This window comes from Neltuma alba, unplaced genomic scaffold (genome assembly GCF_004799145.2).
Source record: "Neltuma alba isolate B1F8T4 unplaced genomic scaffold, ASM479914v2 tig00002292_pilon, whole genome shotgun sequence".
Taxonomy (NCBI): Eukaryota; Viridiplantae; Streptophyta; class Magnoliopsida; order Fabales; family Fabaceae; genus Neltuma; species Neltuma alba.
Window position 1 is genome coordinate 364,170 of NW_021632810.1, and position 13,872 is coordinate 378,041.

Below are 13,872 nucleotides of genomic sequence, written 5' to 3' on the forward strand. Positions count from 1 at the left end.
AAAAATATATGTTTATATAGTAATATTATATAAAAATAAGATAGGAAGTTATCAAATAATTTAAAAATCAACTTAAACAGCTCGTTTTATAATTTTTATTAACGAACTTATATGATAATAATATATCTCATAATGAGTAGTCATATAGTAAAAACACACGTTTAATTTTATATTAATTATTTTGGATAAAAATAAAAATGAATTAAACAACTGTAAATAAGTTTTAAAAATTTATAAAACTCAAAATGTAAACAAAAGCTGAAGCTGATGCTCAAAACACTCATAGTTAAAACAAAAGCCTCTTGCATAAAGGTTTGAAGTCATAACAGGGACAAGAGGGGCTCACGTATACCCCTTTTTCGGTTATTGAGCCAAAAGCAAGTCTGTCTTTCGCTTTTTCTTTCTGTTTTTTTTTTTTTTCCTTTTTGGATTGACGTTTTCAGCAGAAAACGCGCATTAGAAGAGGAGCGCGCATGATGGTGGCCGATGGAGGCTGAACAATTTTGCGAAGTTCAAATCTGCAAGGTTTTAAAAATAAAATTTTATTTTTTCATAAAGAAAATAAAATTTTAATTTTTACTTGAGTGAACAATGTTTGCGTAATTTTTTAATTAATTTTTATGCAAGTAATAAAATTTTAGAAAGATTAGGTTTAATTTAGTAAACTTGATTAATTCAAATTAATTTTAAAAATAAAATGTATGAAAAAATATAGGACGTTTGGATATTGATAATATAATATTTTTAAATTTATATTTAAATGTTTAATACTTTTAAATAATTTTAGTATTTATGATCCTCTCTCTTAAATATTGCTCCCTATTGGTCATTCTCTTTGATTCTTTCAAGTTAATTTGAGTAGTTTTTAGGATGCCAACGTGGAGAGAGAAAAAAATGACACTACGAAAAAGATAAAATTACTTATATCAAACATAATTATTTGATATTTATAAAAGTATCTAAAAAGAAAAATTTTAAATAATAAAATTTAGTAAAAATTTGGAAAAATTTTCCATTAAAAAATTTAATTAGTGAGAATGACTTGATACATTTTTACACATGTAGAGTATTGGTACTCTACATATTTTTAACACAAAGTACTAGGGTGTAGTACTCTGGTTTAAATCCTTTTACCAATTCAATTTCTCATAAAATTTAAGTATTTTAGTATGTTCAAATTTTCCCTTTAATATATTAAATATCTTTATAATTTTAATTTTAATATTTCTCTTAGAATTATCACATTAAATACATATAATATAAATATGTATTATTTAATAAAATTTATGTCCTTTTCAGTCATTTTATATTTAAACTTATTTGAATAAGTAATAAAAAATACATTGGCCTCCTTATTATTACTCATCCAAACAAGTTTCAGTTTGTTAAACTGACTTTTTAACAAAAATTAATTCAAATATAAATTATATTATATTAACATACTTTTACTCTAACTTAAGTTTATAAAAGACAGATTAAATAAAAGTTAATTTTGTTACCACTAATCCAAATACACCCGTATTGGTCTCCTCATTGTCTATATAACGCCTTTTTGTTTCATTGTTTGTTTGTTTTCTCCACACTCATATCTGCTTCTTAATGATACAGCTGTTAGTGCGTGAATCTTACCCCTTCTCACTTAGCAAACTCTAGTATGTTCCTTTCAAACACTAAAAGAAAGCCAATGGCATAATTTAATTCATTATGAAAAAGGTGGAAGTGTATAAATTACGTTGGTTTTAGTTAATATTAACAAATTTATGATGAACAGAACCAAAGAAATTGGCATATTGAAGAAACATAAGTCATGAAGAACGAAATTGAAATTGCAGGGTATTATATTAAAACAATATAGTTAGTAAGATACCTTTGCTTGTTATAACTTGAGGGCTGCTTGACATTTCACTTTATTACTAACTCAAAACAGAGGGAAGGCTTTGGCTTGCGGGATATATTTATACACGCCTAGATGTACATACATAGCTACGTGTATATATATATATATATATATATGTATGTATATATCCCTTTGCAACTTGCTATTATACCACTCCATGTGGAAACACAGATATCCCAAATTGTAAACCCACAAAGCCAGCGATGCGATTAAAATGCTTCTAGTGCAAAGCATGGGGCCACTGATGTTTTCAGCGGCGACACATATATTTTAATCGTGAGAGCTAGGACATCACCTAAATTCAAATCAAATTAGCGGGACGGAGCGTAAATTATTTTGCCATTATAATACTATAAGCGCTAATTAGAGATTTACTTTGATTCTAAATATAAAACCTTGATTCACTTTGTCTTTCATATTTATCTATTTTATTCCCAAGTAATCTTTATAGTGATGGCAAGAATTGTTTCAACGCACATAAGGAATTCAGCATCTCTTTATTATAAATAGCTAACTTAACTAAATTCTTTAATATTTATAAATTAATTATCTAACTTTTATATTATGGACTGCTATTTACTACAACTTACTAATTTAAATAATTTTTTTGATATTCGTAAATTAGTTATCTAGCTCTTATATTAAGAACTGAAGATATTAATTATTCAATATGTTTTACAGCTTGATACCAAATATATAAAGGGGAGAATTACAATAAAATCTCAGGAAAAAAAATTTACTAATAAGTGTTAATGACAAGTGAAAAGTTATTATTTACTACTCTAAAACTTATTGTTGCATACTACATATTGCTATGTTATTGCTGAGACTTCCTCTGTAATTTTACTTGAAACTTCTCTTTCAATTGTCCCAGTATGAAGCGAGAGATTCTACAACTTTATTGTGGAATATATTTGTAACTTTTTCTTTCTGTCATTGAATTGAAAGAGGCCACTTGGCCTAGACCTACCCCTCGTACTATATCTCTGAGACAAGATTGTCCGTGTGACTCTGCCTCTCTGCACAGTGCTCACTGCTCTCTTTGCGCCGCTGTCTTTGCCGGTCGTTCTTCACTCTCTAGTCTTTGCCTAACCTTGTTCGCTGTGGCCTTCTTTCTTTCCGGTTGCAACGTTGGCTACTGAGGAAAATTGGTAATGATTATTCTGTCGAAGATTGATCAACTTAGTTTAAGTGATTAATTGATGATTATGTGTTCCCAACATGTCTGTGTTTATTTGAATTAATTTATTTTGAGTTATTTTGTGTTTGTAATGCGAGAGCTTTGTTCCTCTGGTTCATTAATTCAAACTTCTATATGTGAGAGAGTGGGATATATATCCTCAAGTGTGATACGTATAAAGCCTTCTCCAATGGTGTTCCCACTGGCATTCTCATCTCATGCTTCATCCCCTTCGATTCTTCTTACTGAGTCACCCATTCTCAGTGTTTCTTTCATCACATACTCTATCGTTCTTCTCTCTAGTCTCTCTCTCTCTCTTCTCGCTATACTTACCATAGCCCTGAAAGCCTCGGCCTTTTAGCAAACCTTAAACAAAGCGTATAAGGATTTCTCTGCTCTTCATTATTCTGATTCTTCATTGGTGGTGAGGTGCATGACTTGCTCTGATTTTGAGAAATTGATATTTTCATGAACGTCTTTTTCTTTTCTTCTTTCTAAGCTCAGTGAGCAAACCTTGGAATCCCCTGTTTCACGATATTTTTTTGTTATTCGAACAAAAATACAATTGGTTCATAAATTTCGATATGATGGCACACTACAGACAAGAGATTAAGAATGTCATGATGCGAACAATTTGAGTTTTGTTGTTTATTGTTTATTGTTGTTCCTCTGGTCGATTTGCAGCCATAACTTGTTTGATCTGGGCTGAAGGTCGAGGGAACCAGTTATTGTTTTTTATTTTTTTGCCAACCATTATTGTTTTTATTAATCCATCATCTATGCTTCCATCTTTTTGTGTGCAAACTAATTAATAAGAGCTTTAACACGTGTTGATCTTACAGATCTCTCTCGTTGTCATTATAAGAGTATTATATAGATCCCCTAAATGTCGACATTGGGAGGTGACTTGGAACAAAACGCGCTGATCGACTTGGACCCTCTCGTGGGGGTGCACCGTCCGTCACCTGGTGGCTCTTCGGCAAGGCCACACGAGGACTCAGGTGAATGAGTACAAAAACTCTTCTTTTTTCTGTGTCATTTGGACCAATAGACGTCAAAAAAAAAATTCCTAGCATTGCGTTAACAAAGGTTTGGTCAAAGAAAAAGGACCCCATATATTTCTAAAGTACTCCTCCCGTGCTACCTGCTTTTAAGTAATTTTATTAAATTTTTATAATAGATATATTATTTTGCTTTTTATTTATTATAATGTAGATAGTTATTTTTTAAAAAAAAGTGTATATATTAAATAGAAGTAAAGTTAAAAAAAATTGTTATATTTTAATAGATAATTAATATAGTTTAAGATTTTTCTTGGTCTGTTTAAAACATGCTATAAGTGCCTTATAAATAGAATTGGAGAAGTAAAATTTTGAGTTCTTTTTAATGTTGTAAATAGAAAAATCAAAATCATTCAGGAACTCAAACTATTGCCTTTTTGTTGTCAAGAAATCTTAATAAGTAAGGTCTTTCCCCAAATTTTGTTGGGTATATACATTAATTAATAGGCATATTTACTTAATTAAATTTAAATAATTTATGTTTATATTATCAAAATAAAACTTGCTTCTTCATATGGATATTTGCATCTTAAAATTTCATGAAGTTTTTTCTCTTTAGTATTAATGCATCATAATGAAGTTTTCACTTTGGCAATTGCTTTTCATTATTTTAATAAATACTGCCTTGGTTGCTTTTTATAAGAAACAATTAAGCAAATCGTATTGATAAAAAAAATTAGTTAAAATTGGTCAGAAACAAATAGGTAAAAATTGTAACTTTTTTCCCTCAAAAATACCTTTATTTACAGGGAGAGATAATATAAAGAAGAAAATAAGAAAATTATTAAAATATAAAAAGGATTGTGATGGGAGAGAATGCGCAGTTAAAAGAATGCTTGGCATGTGATAATAAATGTATTGATATTAAAATGAGTAACTAACTGAGGGCAAAATGAGAAATTAACAACAAAAATTTGGGACATCCTCTAAATATTTCCCATGAATGGGAACAAATCATAAGTAGTAATTGTTTCTTATAAAAAGAAATGGAGGGCCATAAACATGTAAATCTCCTCATCCTTAAGATGCATTTAACAATAATTGAACACAACCACCTTTTCAATATATTATTCAAAATACTTATCCCATGCCATGTATATGGGCAGTAACAAATACTATAAAGTACCCTATATATGCCAATATCTCAAGTAGTATGTATTCATTTAATCATTCAGGTGAGGAAAGGGCATGGAAGGAGGATTTGTGCCATGCCATATGCGGTAACAAGTGGAGTGATGCGAAAGCAATTCTCGATCAAAACCCTAATGCTTTGACTTCAGTAGTTTCTCATAATGGCAGAACAGCACTTCATGTGGCTGCAATGATTGGGCACGTGACCATAGTGGAGGAGTTGCTCAAATTACTGCCTCCACAATTCCTTCTAACTCTTGATTCTGACGGGAATACAGCACTTGTAATGGCTAGTTGGTTCAGTGGAAATACTGAAGTAGCAAAATGCCTCGTAAGCAAGAACAGCCGCGTGCTTGAAATTCCAGACATGGTTGGTGATCTTCCTGTTATAGTGGCTTTTGCAAAGGGTTACCAAGAAATGGGACGTTATCTTTATTTCGTCACTCCAATGGAATGCCTCCCAGGCCGTTGGGGTTCTAGGCTGCTTCTTCATTGTTTACATGCACAATGCTTTGGTATGTTATATATGTAATATTGCTTCTTTTAATTTGTTTTTTATGCTCTTGTCAGTTCATGCCATGACTATACATATGCAGATATTGCGCTGAATTTGCTTCAACAATGTGAAGAATTGCTTTTAGTGCCCTTTAACAATTTAGGGACGACGCCTATTCGTGTGATCGCAACCTTGAACACTGCTATTCGTAGCCCAGGGGAACTTATCTTTTGGAAACGATGGATATATAATTGTTAGTATCAATGGACTTGAGTTTATATATATATATATATATATATATCTAATGCTTTCCTTTATTTTTCACTATCATTATGTGTATTTTTTTATGTTATTTTCTCTTCGTTCTTTCATTTTTTTTTATTTCTGGTGCAAATTTTCTCTCGTTCCTTAGATTGTAGCATATAACACATTACGATCGAAAACGGAGACTATATGAATACGAGCCTCACACACACACTTGCTGATAGGTAATTTTCTTGGTTTTGATTGTAATCAGTAAAGAAACCCTACAGAATATAATTTAGAAAAATCAATGAGATGATTACAATTGAATAGGCTAAAGATCAACCTCTAAATAAATAAAATAAGTAGAAGAAAACTTGATTCAGAATACATTTAATTAACGTAGAGAACATGTTTTTTCATTTGTTGTTTTATCTTATTTATTTATCATCATCATTACTATTAATGCATTTTTAACGACGTGACCGTTCGTTGTTTCTTTGCCCATGTAAGACGTAAATATACCTTCAACCACAGCTACCAGTCATGTTTGCGTGGACATCCGACAAGAAGATAGAAGTCAAGGGGATAAAGAAAAACTTACCGAGGCAGGTATGTTTCAAAAATATTGTTTGAAGAATGTGTAAGAATAACATATAAATTTGTAGGCATTAAGACGTGTAACTTTTACTTTGCTTTTCCTAAAGTAATATTATAATATTAATATATTATGCTTCCCCCATTCCTAAATTTAAGAGCTAGTAAAGAGATTTATTTTTGTTCTAAATGTAAGATCTCAGTTCACTTTATCTACTAAATTTATAATTTTTTTTTAAATTTCCTTGTTGATTGCATATATTAAGAGTGTTTTCCGTCAAAAGAGTAGTTTACAATACATGATTATAAGGAGTACTTTAGGAAAATTAACACACTTTAAAAAAAAAACTAAAATAACCTAATTTTCTTAATCTGCTGTAAATTAGTTATTAAGTTTCTACATTTTAGGACATGATGGAGTAGTTATGTCGTGTCAAGTAACATGACCATTTCGCATATATGATTGCTCAAAATCATGATAAAGAATCATGCTCAAAAATAAGTACAACTCTCTCCTTCGATTAACAGCATGTTATATGTACAATACAAGATTTCTATTTTAGCATTTGTTCAGAAGAGTAATAAAAAAGTTTGTCTTAATTAACAGGGCATGGTTTACTCCCAAAGCTCATCACCTCCACCGATAATTTTGTAGGTATGGATGCTAACTTTCATCTCTCTTCAAAGAATTGGTTACATGTCCAAGCTTACTCTTAACTTTCATAAATCAGATTAAACTAACTAAAAGATCCATGTGTGATGCGTATCAATGTAGGAGTAAGAAAATACAAGAGTTAAAGCTGCTGCATGCACAAGCAGATGAACTTCTTCTCCTAGTTTGCAAGAATGCAGGGAAGGCATACCAAAAGGGAGTTATAAAGGAGGCTTTATGTCTTGCAGCTAAAGAAGGGAATGTGGAGTTTGTGTTTCAAGTATCAAAAGTAATCCCAGAGATTTTCCTCGATCAGACATTGCTTATGTGTTTCGATGAAGCTCTTCACTATCGACAAGCTAGGGTTTTCAATCTTATCCATGGGCTTCGCTTCAAGCACGGGCTGGTAACAACTACACCTGATCATAATGGAAATTACTTGATGCATAAGGCAGCTATGAAGGCTCCTGATCACGTTCTTAATCGTATCTACGCACCTACACTACAAATGCAAAGAGAACTACAATGGTTCAAGGTTAGAGAAAGACATGATTTAATTTTTAAATCATAATCTCATATAAGATTGAATCTGTTATAATTGAGTATTGCATAAATTAATCAATTAAGTACAACTTGTCAGCAAGTATTTGAGACTGTTCTCCTATACGAGTTCCACTTTCTTTAAAGGCATGTTGAGTGTTCTAGAATAATTAAAGGCATCACAAAACTAGTAAATCTCATGATGCCCGGCTTTGAACCAAAGTTCCACTTCCTTTGTCGTTTTCTCCCAAACCGGTTATATAGTAGAGTCTATCTGGTCTTGACAAGAAGAACATAAAGGCAATACTTTTTGAAATAAATGCAGGAAGTGGAGAGTTTAACACCTCCAAGCTATAGAATATTTCGAAACAAAAATGGTATGACAGCTGAAGAATTATTCAGAGGAAGTCATGGAGAGTTAATGAAGCAAGGAGAGAAATGGATAAAGACCACAGCATCTTCATGTTCAGTTGTTGGTACCCTAATTGTGACAATTATGTTTGCGGTAGCATTTACTGTTCCAGGAGGAAATGATCAAAATCTTGGATACCCATTATTCATCAAACAACCATTTTTTAAGGTCTTCATATTCTCAACCATATTATCACTTCTCTCTTCTTCAACTTCGGTTCTAATGTTTCTAGCAATCCTTACCTCTCAATTTTCAGAAGAAAAGTTCCTCAAATCCTTACCTACAAAATTGATTTTGGGTCTTTCTTTTCTTTTTATCTCCATTGTAAGTATGATAGTAGCCTTTCTTTGTACCATTCGTCTCATGTTGAAGCATACAAACTACTCATGGGGTGTCCTTCCCATTACTATACTTGCAAGTGTTCCGATCGTCCTTTTTGTGATGTCAGAATTCCCTCTTCTTCTTCACACTTTTGTTTCTACGTATGGGAACATCTTTGACAGGAAAGTGGAGCCATGGCCATAAGACGGATTTGTAATTGATGTACCACTTTGTTCTTGTATTATTTGAACAATTACGATTTGATATTTCTAGTCAATTACATTGAGATGATCATTAATAGGAAAGGGAGCTGTGGCTGTGATATCTACTTCTTCTTTTTTTTCAATTGAATGTTTACATTGAGCAATCATGATGCTTCACTGTTTCTTGTCAATTACATTGATTAACCATGGTCATTGTTTGCTAAAGTGCCTCTAATAAAACTGTAATAATCTAGGCTTTCTTATAATTCTTTAAATATTAACGGAGTCAAATTGACTTGGAGGATAAATTAAGTTTCAAAAATTGCAGATTATGACTTTAAATGGATGCTCTCAGAGAATTTCTTTTCAAATTAAGCGGTGAGAAGAGAGGAAGATTAATGTAATACTACTCTAGTAATAAATATGATGCTCATTTTGTAATGTAAACTACATTACTACATGAGTCTTGTATTTAAGATCGAAGGAGTATTTAACATGGTGTATCTTATATTATTGTTGCATAATGATAAATTACGTGCATTATGTCAATCTCTTTCCCACGTGTCATTCTTTATTTGAAATTTAGTTCCTTTTCTCCCCCAAAGATCACAATGACCTATGATGTCATATCTTGATCACAACTTTGACGCAATATGGATGTCTCATTAGCCCAAATGCTTTGCTTATATCTTCCAAGTGGATCTCATGGGTTAAAAGTTCATGAATTGGAATTTCCTGTAATAAGAAAATTAACCTATTAATTAGCAAATACCAAGTGACAATATCTCTGAGCATATTAAGAATCACCTTGTGCATCTGAATGTAGATATGTGCTGTAGAAGCTTTTCAGTAGACATAATTCTCTTAGAAATTTTGCTGATTAAATGTTACAAGAAATGTCACATGGATAATCTTTTCAAATCGATGCCATTTTCATAAGCCCAGTGATTACTTGAAGATATTATTATGCAGGCTTGCTTGAGTTCTTATGAAAATTATTATACTGATCTCTTCTCGATTTTTAACATACTTTTTTCCTTGAATTTCGTCAAAATTATGCAAACATAATCCCATTTTTTCAAAACTTCCTCAATTTTTTTTCAAGATAAAGATAAAATTACACATACTATCTTAGATATTCTTTCTATTTTAAAAAATACATAGAAACTTCTCTTGAAAATAGATATATAAGAAGTTCGTATTACATTGGAGGGGATTACAATTTTTAGTGTTTTTAAGAAAAATATACATAGCTTTTAGAAATTACTCATCAGAAAATTTCTACAAAATTTTTTTTTAAAAAAAATCAATTTATTTACTCTATTTTCAATTCACTGTTATCAGCCTAAAATGAAAGAGGATTATTTGTCCAAAATTTATTTTAGATACTAACCTTTGTGTGACACTTGTGAGCTATAAAAGGAAGATCAGAGATGGGCTTTATTCCTCCAAATACAGAACCTTTCAATGTTCTTCCATAAAGAATGGTGCCATAACTCAACTGCACAGATTCAGCTCCTGCACCTACCACTACAGTTTTGCCCACTCCCTGTACAGATATTGCATGAGAACAACTTGAATATCACCTATTTCACCATTAATTAATAGGTAAATTTCACTATTTGTTTACTCTTTTTCATTTTCTTTTGGTCAAATACTCAATACCTATCTAATTATTTTGTCGTTTTATAAGTAAGAAAACTTATGCTATTAGACCTATAGTTTTTATGCAGGCGGAGAAATTGGAGAATGAAATGTACCACTTTAGTAGATTCCATGGCTTCGTTGAGCAAAGAGGGAACTCCCGTGCATTCAATAGAATAATCCACTCCCCCTATTTCACCACTTAGTTCTTTGACTTCCTCTGAAAGAGGTTTATCTGATAACTTGTCAGGATTTATGAAGTGTGTCATTCCAAAAGCTTCTCCCTTTTCTCTCTTCTTCTCATTTTTGTCGATCCCAATTATCTTCGTTGCCCCCATCAATTTTGCTGCACTTACAGCCTGCATCATTGCTAGCCATAATCTCTACTTGTGCTCATATCACCTACTAAGAAAGTACATATGCAATCCACCTAGTACCAATGCACTTGAACTTCATTATAAATTCATCATATATGTGCGAGTACTAATTGCATATGTATACGTAAAAATTTAACCCTATCTGAAGAAATAGGACTTCAAATCCCATATTGAAGAGTAATATATGTCTAAGCTAAGTGAGGATAAATGTGAGTGTATTAGAATTACTCCATTTGGTCCACAATATAAGTTGCTTCTAAAAGAATAGATTGGTCCAAAATATAAATTAATGTTTATTTGTCAAATTTGTCCCTGCAATTAATACTTAAATTAAACTCCTAATATTTTTTCCCCTATTTTTCACAATCTCATTTAATATGGGTAAAGTTATAAATAAATTTGAATTTGAGATCGATTATTTAATGAGCTCACTACGATTTCTTGGTTTTGATGAATTAGTTAAAATGACTTATATTGTGGATTGAAAAGAATATATGATTATACTCCCTCTGATCCCTAGCATAAGACACTTCTTAAAAGGAAAGAAGGTTTCTTGTTATGAATCACAAAACAATATATTAATCACATTTCCCAAAGTTGCTCCTACTTAAAAGTTTGATGCAATTTTCCTTTTTAACTTCTCAAGATGTAATTCATAATTCTAAATATGGGAAAATTTGGAAACTTTTTTTTCATTTTGAAAAATATTTAATGACTCAACATGGTTTTGATGAAGTGCAGTCGGACTTGCTCTTATGTGAGAAAGAGAGCATAATGCTAAATTCAAACCTTGGGAATTAAAAAAAAATACATTGATAAAGTTATCCCATAAAAGAAGTACTCATCATCTAATATACCACATACAAAATAGTAAATTTGTACTCAATGAGAGAACTCATGCATAATATCAGCAGATCAAAGAGAGAGATGCATACCCCTAATCCAACAGCACCAAGACCAAAAACAGCAACACTGGATCCTTCTTCAACCATGGCTTCTTTCCAGGCAGCCCCAAAACCAGTAGAGAAACCACAAGAGATGAAGCTGCCATGAGCTGCATCAATGGCTGATGATTCAACTTTAAGAACATAGTTAGCATCAATGACCATATACTCACACCATGTGGCACAACTCATGAGATGATATGCCTTTTGACCTCTCACAGACATTCTAGAAGTGTTGTCTGCCATCAACCCATTCAACCTTATAGGGTATCTCATGCATAAGTTGGTCTTCCCTTTTATGCAAACCTCACATTCTCCACACTCTGATAGGTACAGTGGAATCACCATATCCCCTACCTTCACATTCTTCACTTCCTCCCCTTTGCTCTCCACAACACTGCATTTAATAAATATATTTTTCATTCATCATCATAAGTTTGAAGAATTTTAAAAGTGTAATTTATTCAAGTTACACTTTTACTTGGCTCATTATTTTAAATCTAAATCTAAATCATATCCTAGGTTACTACTTAATACATCATGAGAGTTTGGCCCGTATTATTATTTTTTCAGATAATTTTTAAATATTTATTTTCTTTATTAAGAGCTAGAGTTGACCAACATATTCTTCTGGGTTATAAAAATATTTTCGTTAATCTGTTAAAATTTTTTAATACTATTCTATCTTGCTAAATATATATGTAATATTTTTATATCACATAAATTAATGAACATATAAATGTTTTGATCAAATCAGATAATTAAGTTTTTTATTTTTAATTCCAAAGAAAATTAGAGTAACGATTAATATATCTAATAAAATAAAAAATTATTTTTTTTAAAAAAAAGAAAAAGTTCACATGTAATATAAGTATTTTTTAGAAAAGTAATTAATCTATTAAATTAATTGCCGTGGCTGCACTCAGGCAAAAAGTCAAGCCTACCTCCCTTCACATGATGATACGCCAAATATATAATTTCTTATGTCACTATTCTTTCGAAATTGACTTTTCTATTGCAACCACCTGGCTAAATTGACTTGGACTTTGGAAACGTTTTCTGAGGACATTATTTTGAAAATAATTAAGAGAGAAAAGTAAAATTAATTTCATAGAAGGAATTAACAAAAAATATAGTATAATCAATATATAATAATAATATTGTACCGATAAAAGAAGCATCATTATAAGCTTACAATTTATTTTGGCTTAAACACAAGAAAGGACTGCAGTTTATAGAGCTCACCCAATTCCTTCATGGCCTAGAACTTGAGGATAATTGGCCTGCACACCAATAATTGAAGACAAATAACAGAAGAAGAAAATAACGTATGATTATTGACTTTGACCACATCAAGCTCGAACTCAAGATTAATATGAATATGTGTTAATTAGGTGGAACTTTTTTTTTCCTTTATGGACCTTATACAAACGCTAACTTGTTTTGCTACGGAATTTTCTCTAGTTTTAAAATCAATGCAAAATTTCTTAAAAAATATATTAGAGTACGAAAACCTCTGTTAAGTTTGTTAAAACAACCAAAAATATCTCCATTTTTAAAATCAAACCGGACTTGAGTTTTCTATAGTTATATATGGGCTACCTTCTATGTTAAAAACTTCAACCGTGAATTTCCATGAATTACTTAGATTTCTCATCTATTTACAATTAAAATTTTAGATAAATTGTGCCCACAATCTGGTTTTGAAAATATATGAAGGAATCTACATAATTTTAACAATTTAAATGATGAATATCTATGCAATTCCTCTCAATATAAAGGGATCAGATGACTAACATGTGGGAGTCCTTGAGTGGCAAAGATGTCTGAATGGCAAACACTAGCACAAAGCATCTTAACTCGAACTTCTGAAGCTTTTGGAGGCTCTACTTCTATCTCCTCCTCCTTCACTCCCTCTCCTATTGCCCAACATATGGCACCTATACAACCACAATACAAACTGAAAATCACCTGAGTACATCTAATCTGAACAGTCTAGATCGAATATATATACATATCTATATCTTCATCATATATTATTTCTTCTGAAAACCAGCGCAGGGGCGCAAAAGTAAATCATAGGAAGATATGAATAAATATAAAATTGATACCTTTGCAAGTGATAGCCTGTGGTGAGGAGCTCATTGGCAGAGCCTCCGTGAATATAATTAATA

General features: G+C 31.3%; 2 protein-coding genes across 2 annotated transcripts; one reads left to right on the forward strand and one right to left on the reverse strand.

Annotated features, from left to right (window-relative positions):
• Positions 1-3,963: 3,963 nt before the first annotated feature.
• LOC114721601 (uncharacterized) lies at positions 3,964-8,734 on the forward strand. Its single transcript, XM_028907464.1, has 6 exons — positions 3,964-4,078; positions 5,314-5,784; positions 5,866-5,945; positions 6,546-6,620; positions 7,337-7,792; positions 8,123-8,734. The coding sequence occupies exons 1-6, from the start codon at positions 3,964-3,966 to the stop codon at positions 8,732-8,734; spliced, it is 1,809 nt and encodes a 602-aa protein (XP_028763297.1).
• A 410-nt stretch (positions 8,735-9,144) lies between these two features.
• LOC114721711 (alcohol dehydrogenase-like 1) lies at positions 9,145-13,866 on the reverse strand. The gene is made up of 7 exons (XM_028907561.1): positions 13,810-13,866; positions 13,496-13,638; positions 12,944-12,981; positions 11,690-12,095; positions 10,494-10,736; positions 10,127-10,282; positions 9,145-9,468 (listed from the first exon to the last, which is right to left on the reverse strand). Exons 1-7 carry the CDS (start codon positions 13,841-13,843, stop codon positions 9,358-9,360), a joined length of 1,131 nt encoding a protein of 376 aa, XP_028763394.1. The 5' UTR covers positions 13,844-13,866; the 3' UTR covers positions 9,145-9,357.
• Between the last annotated feature and the right edge of the window lie 6 nt (positions 13,867-13,872).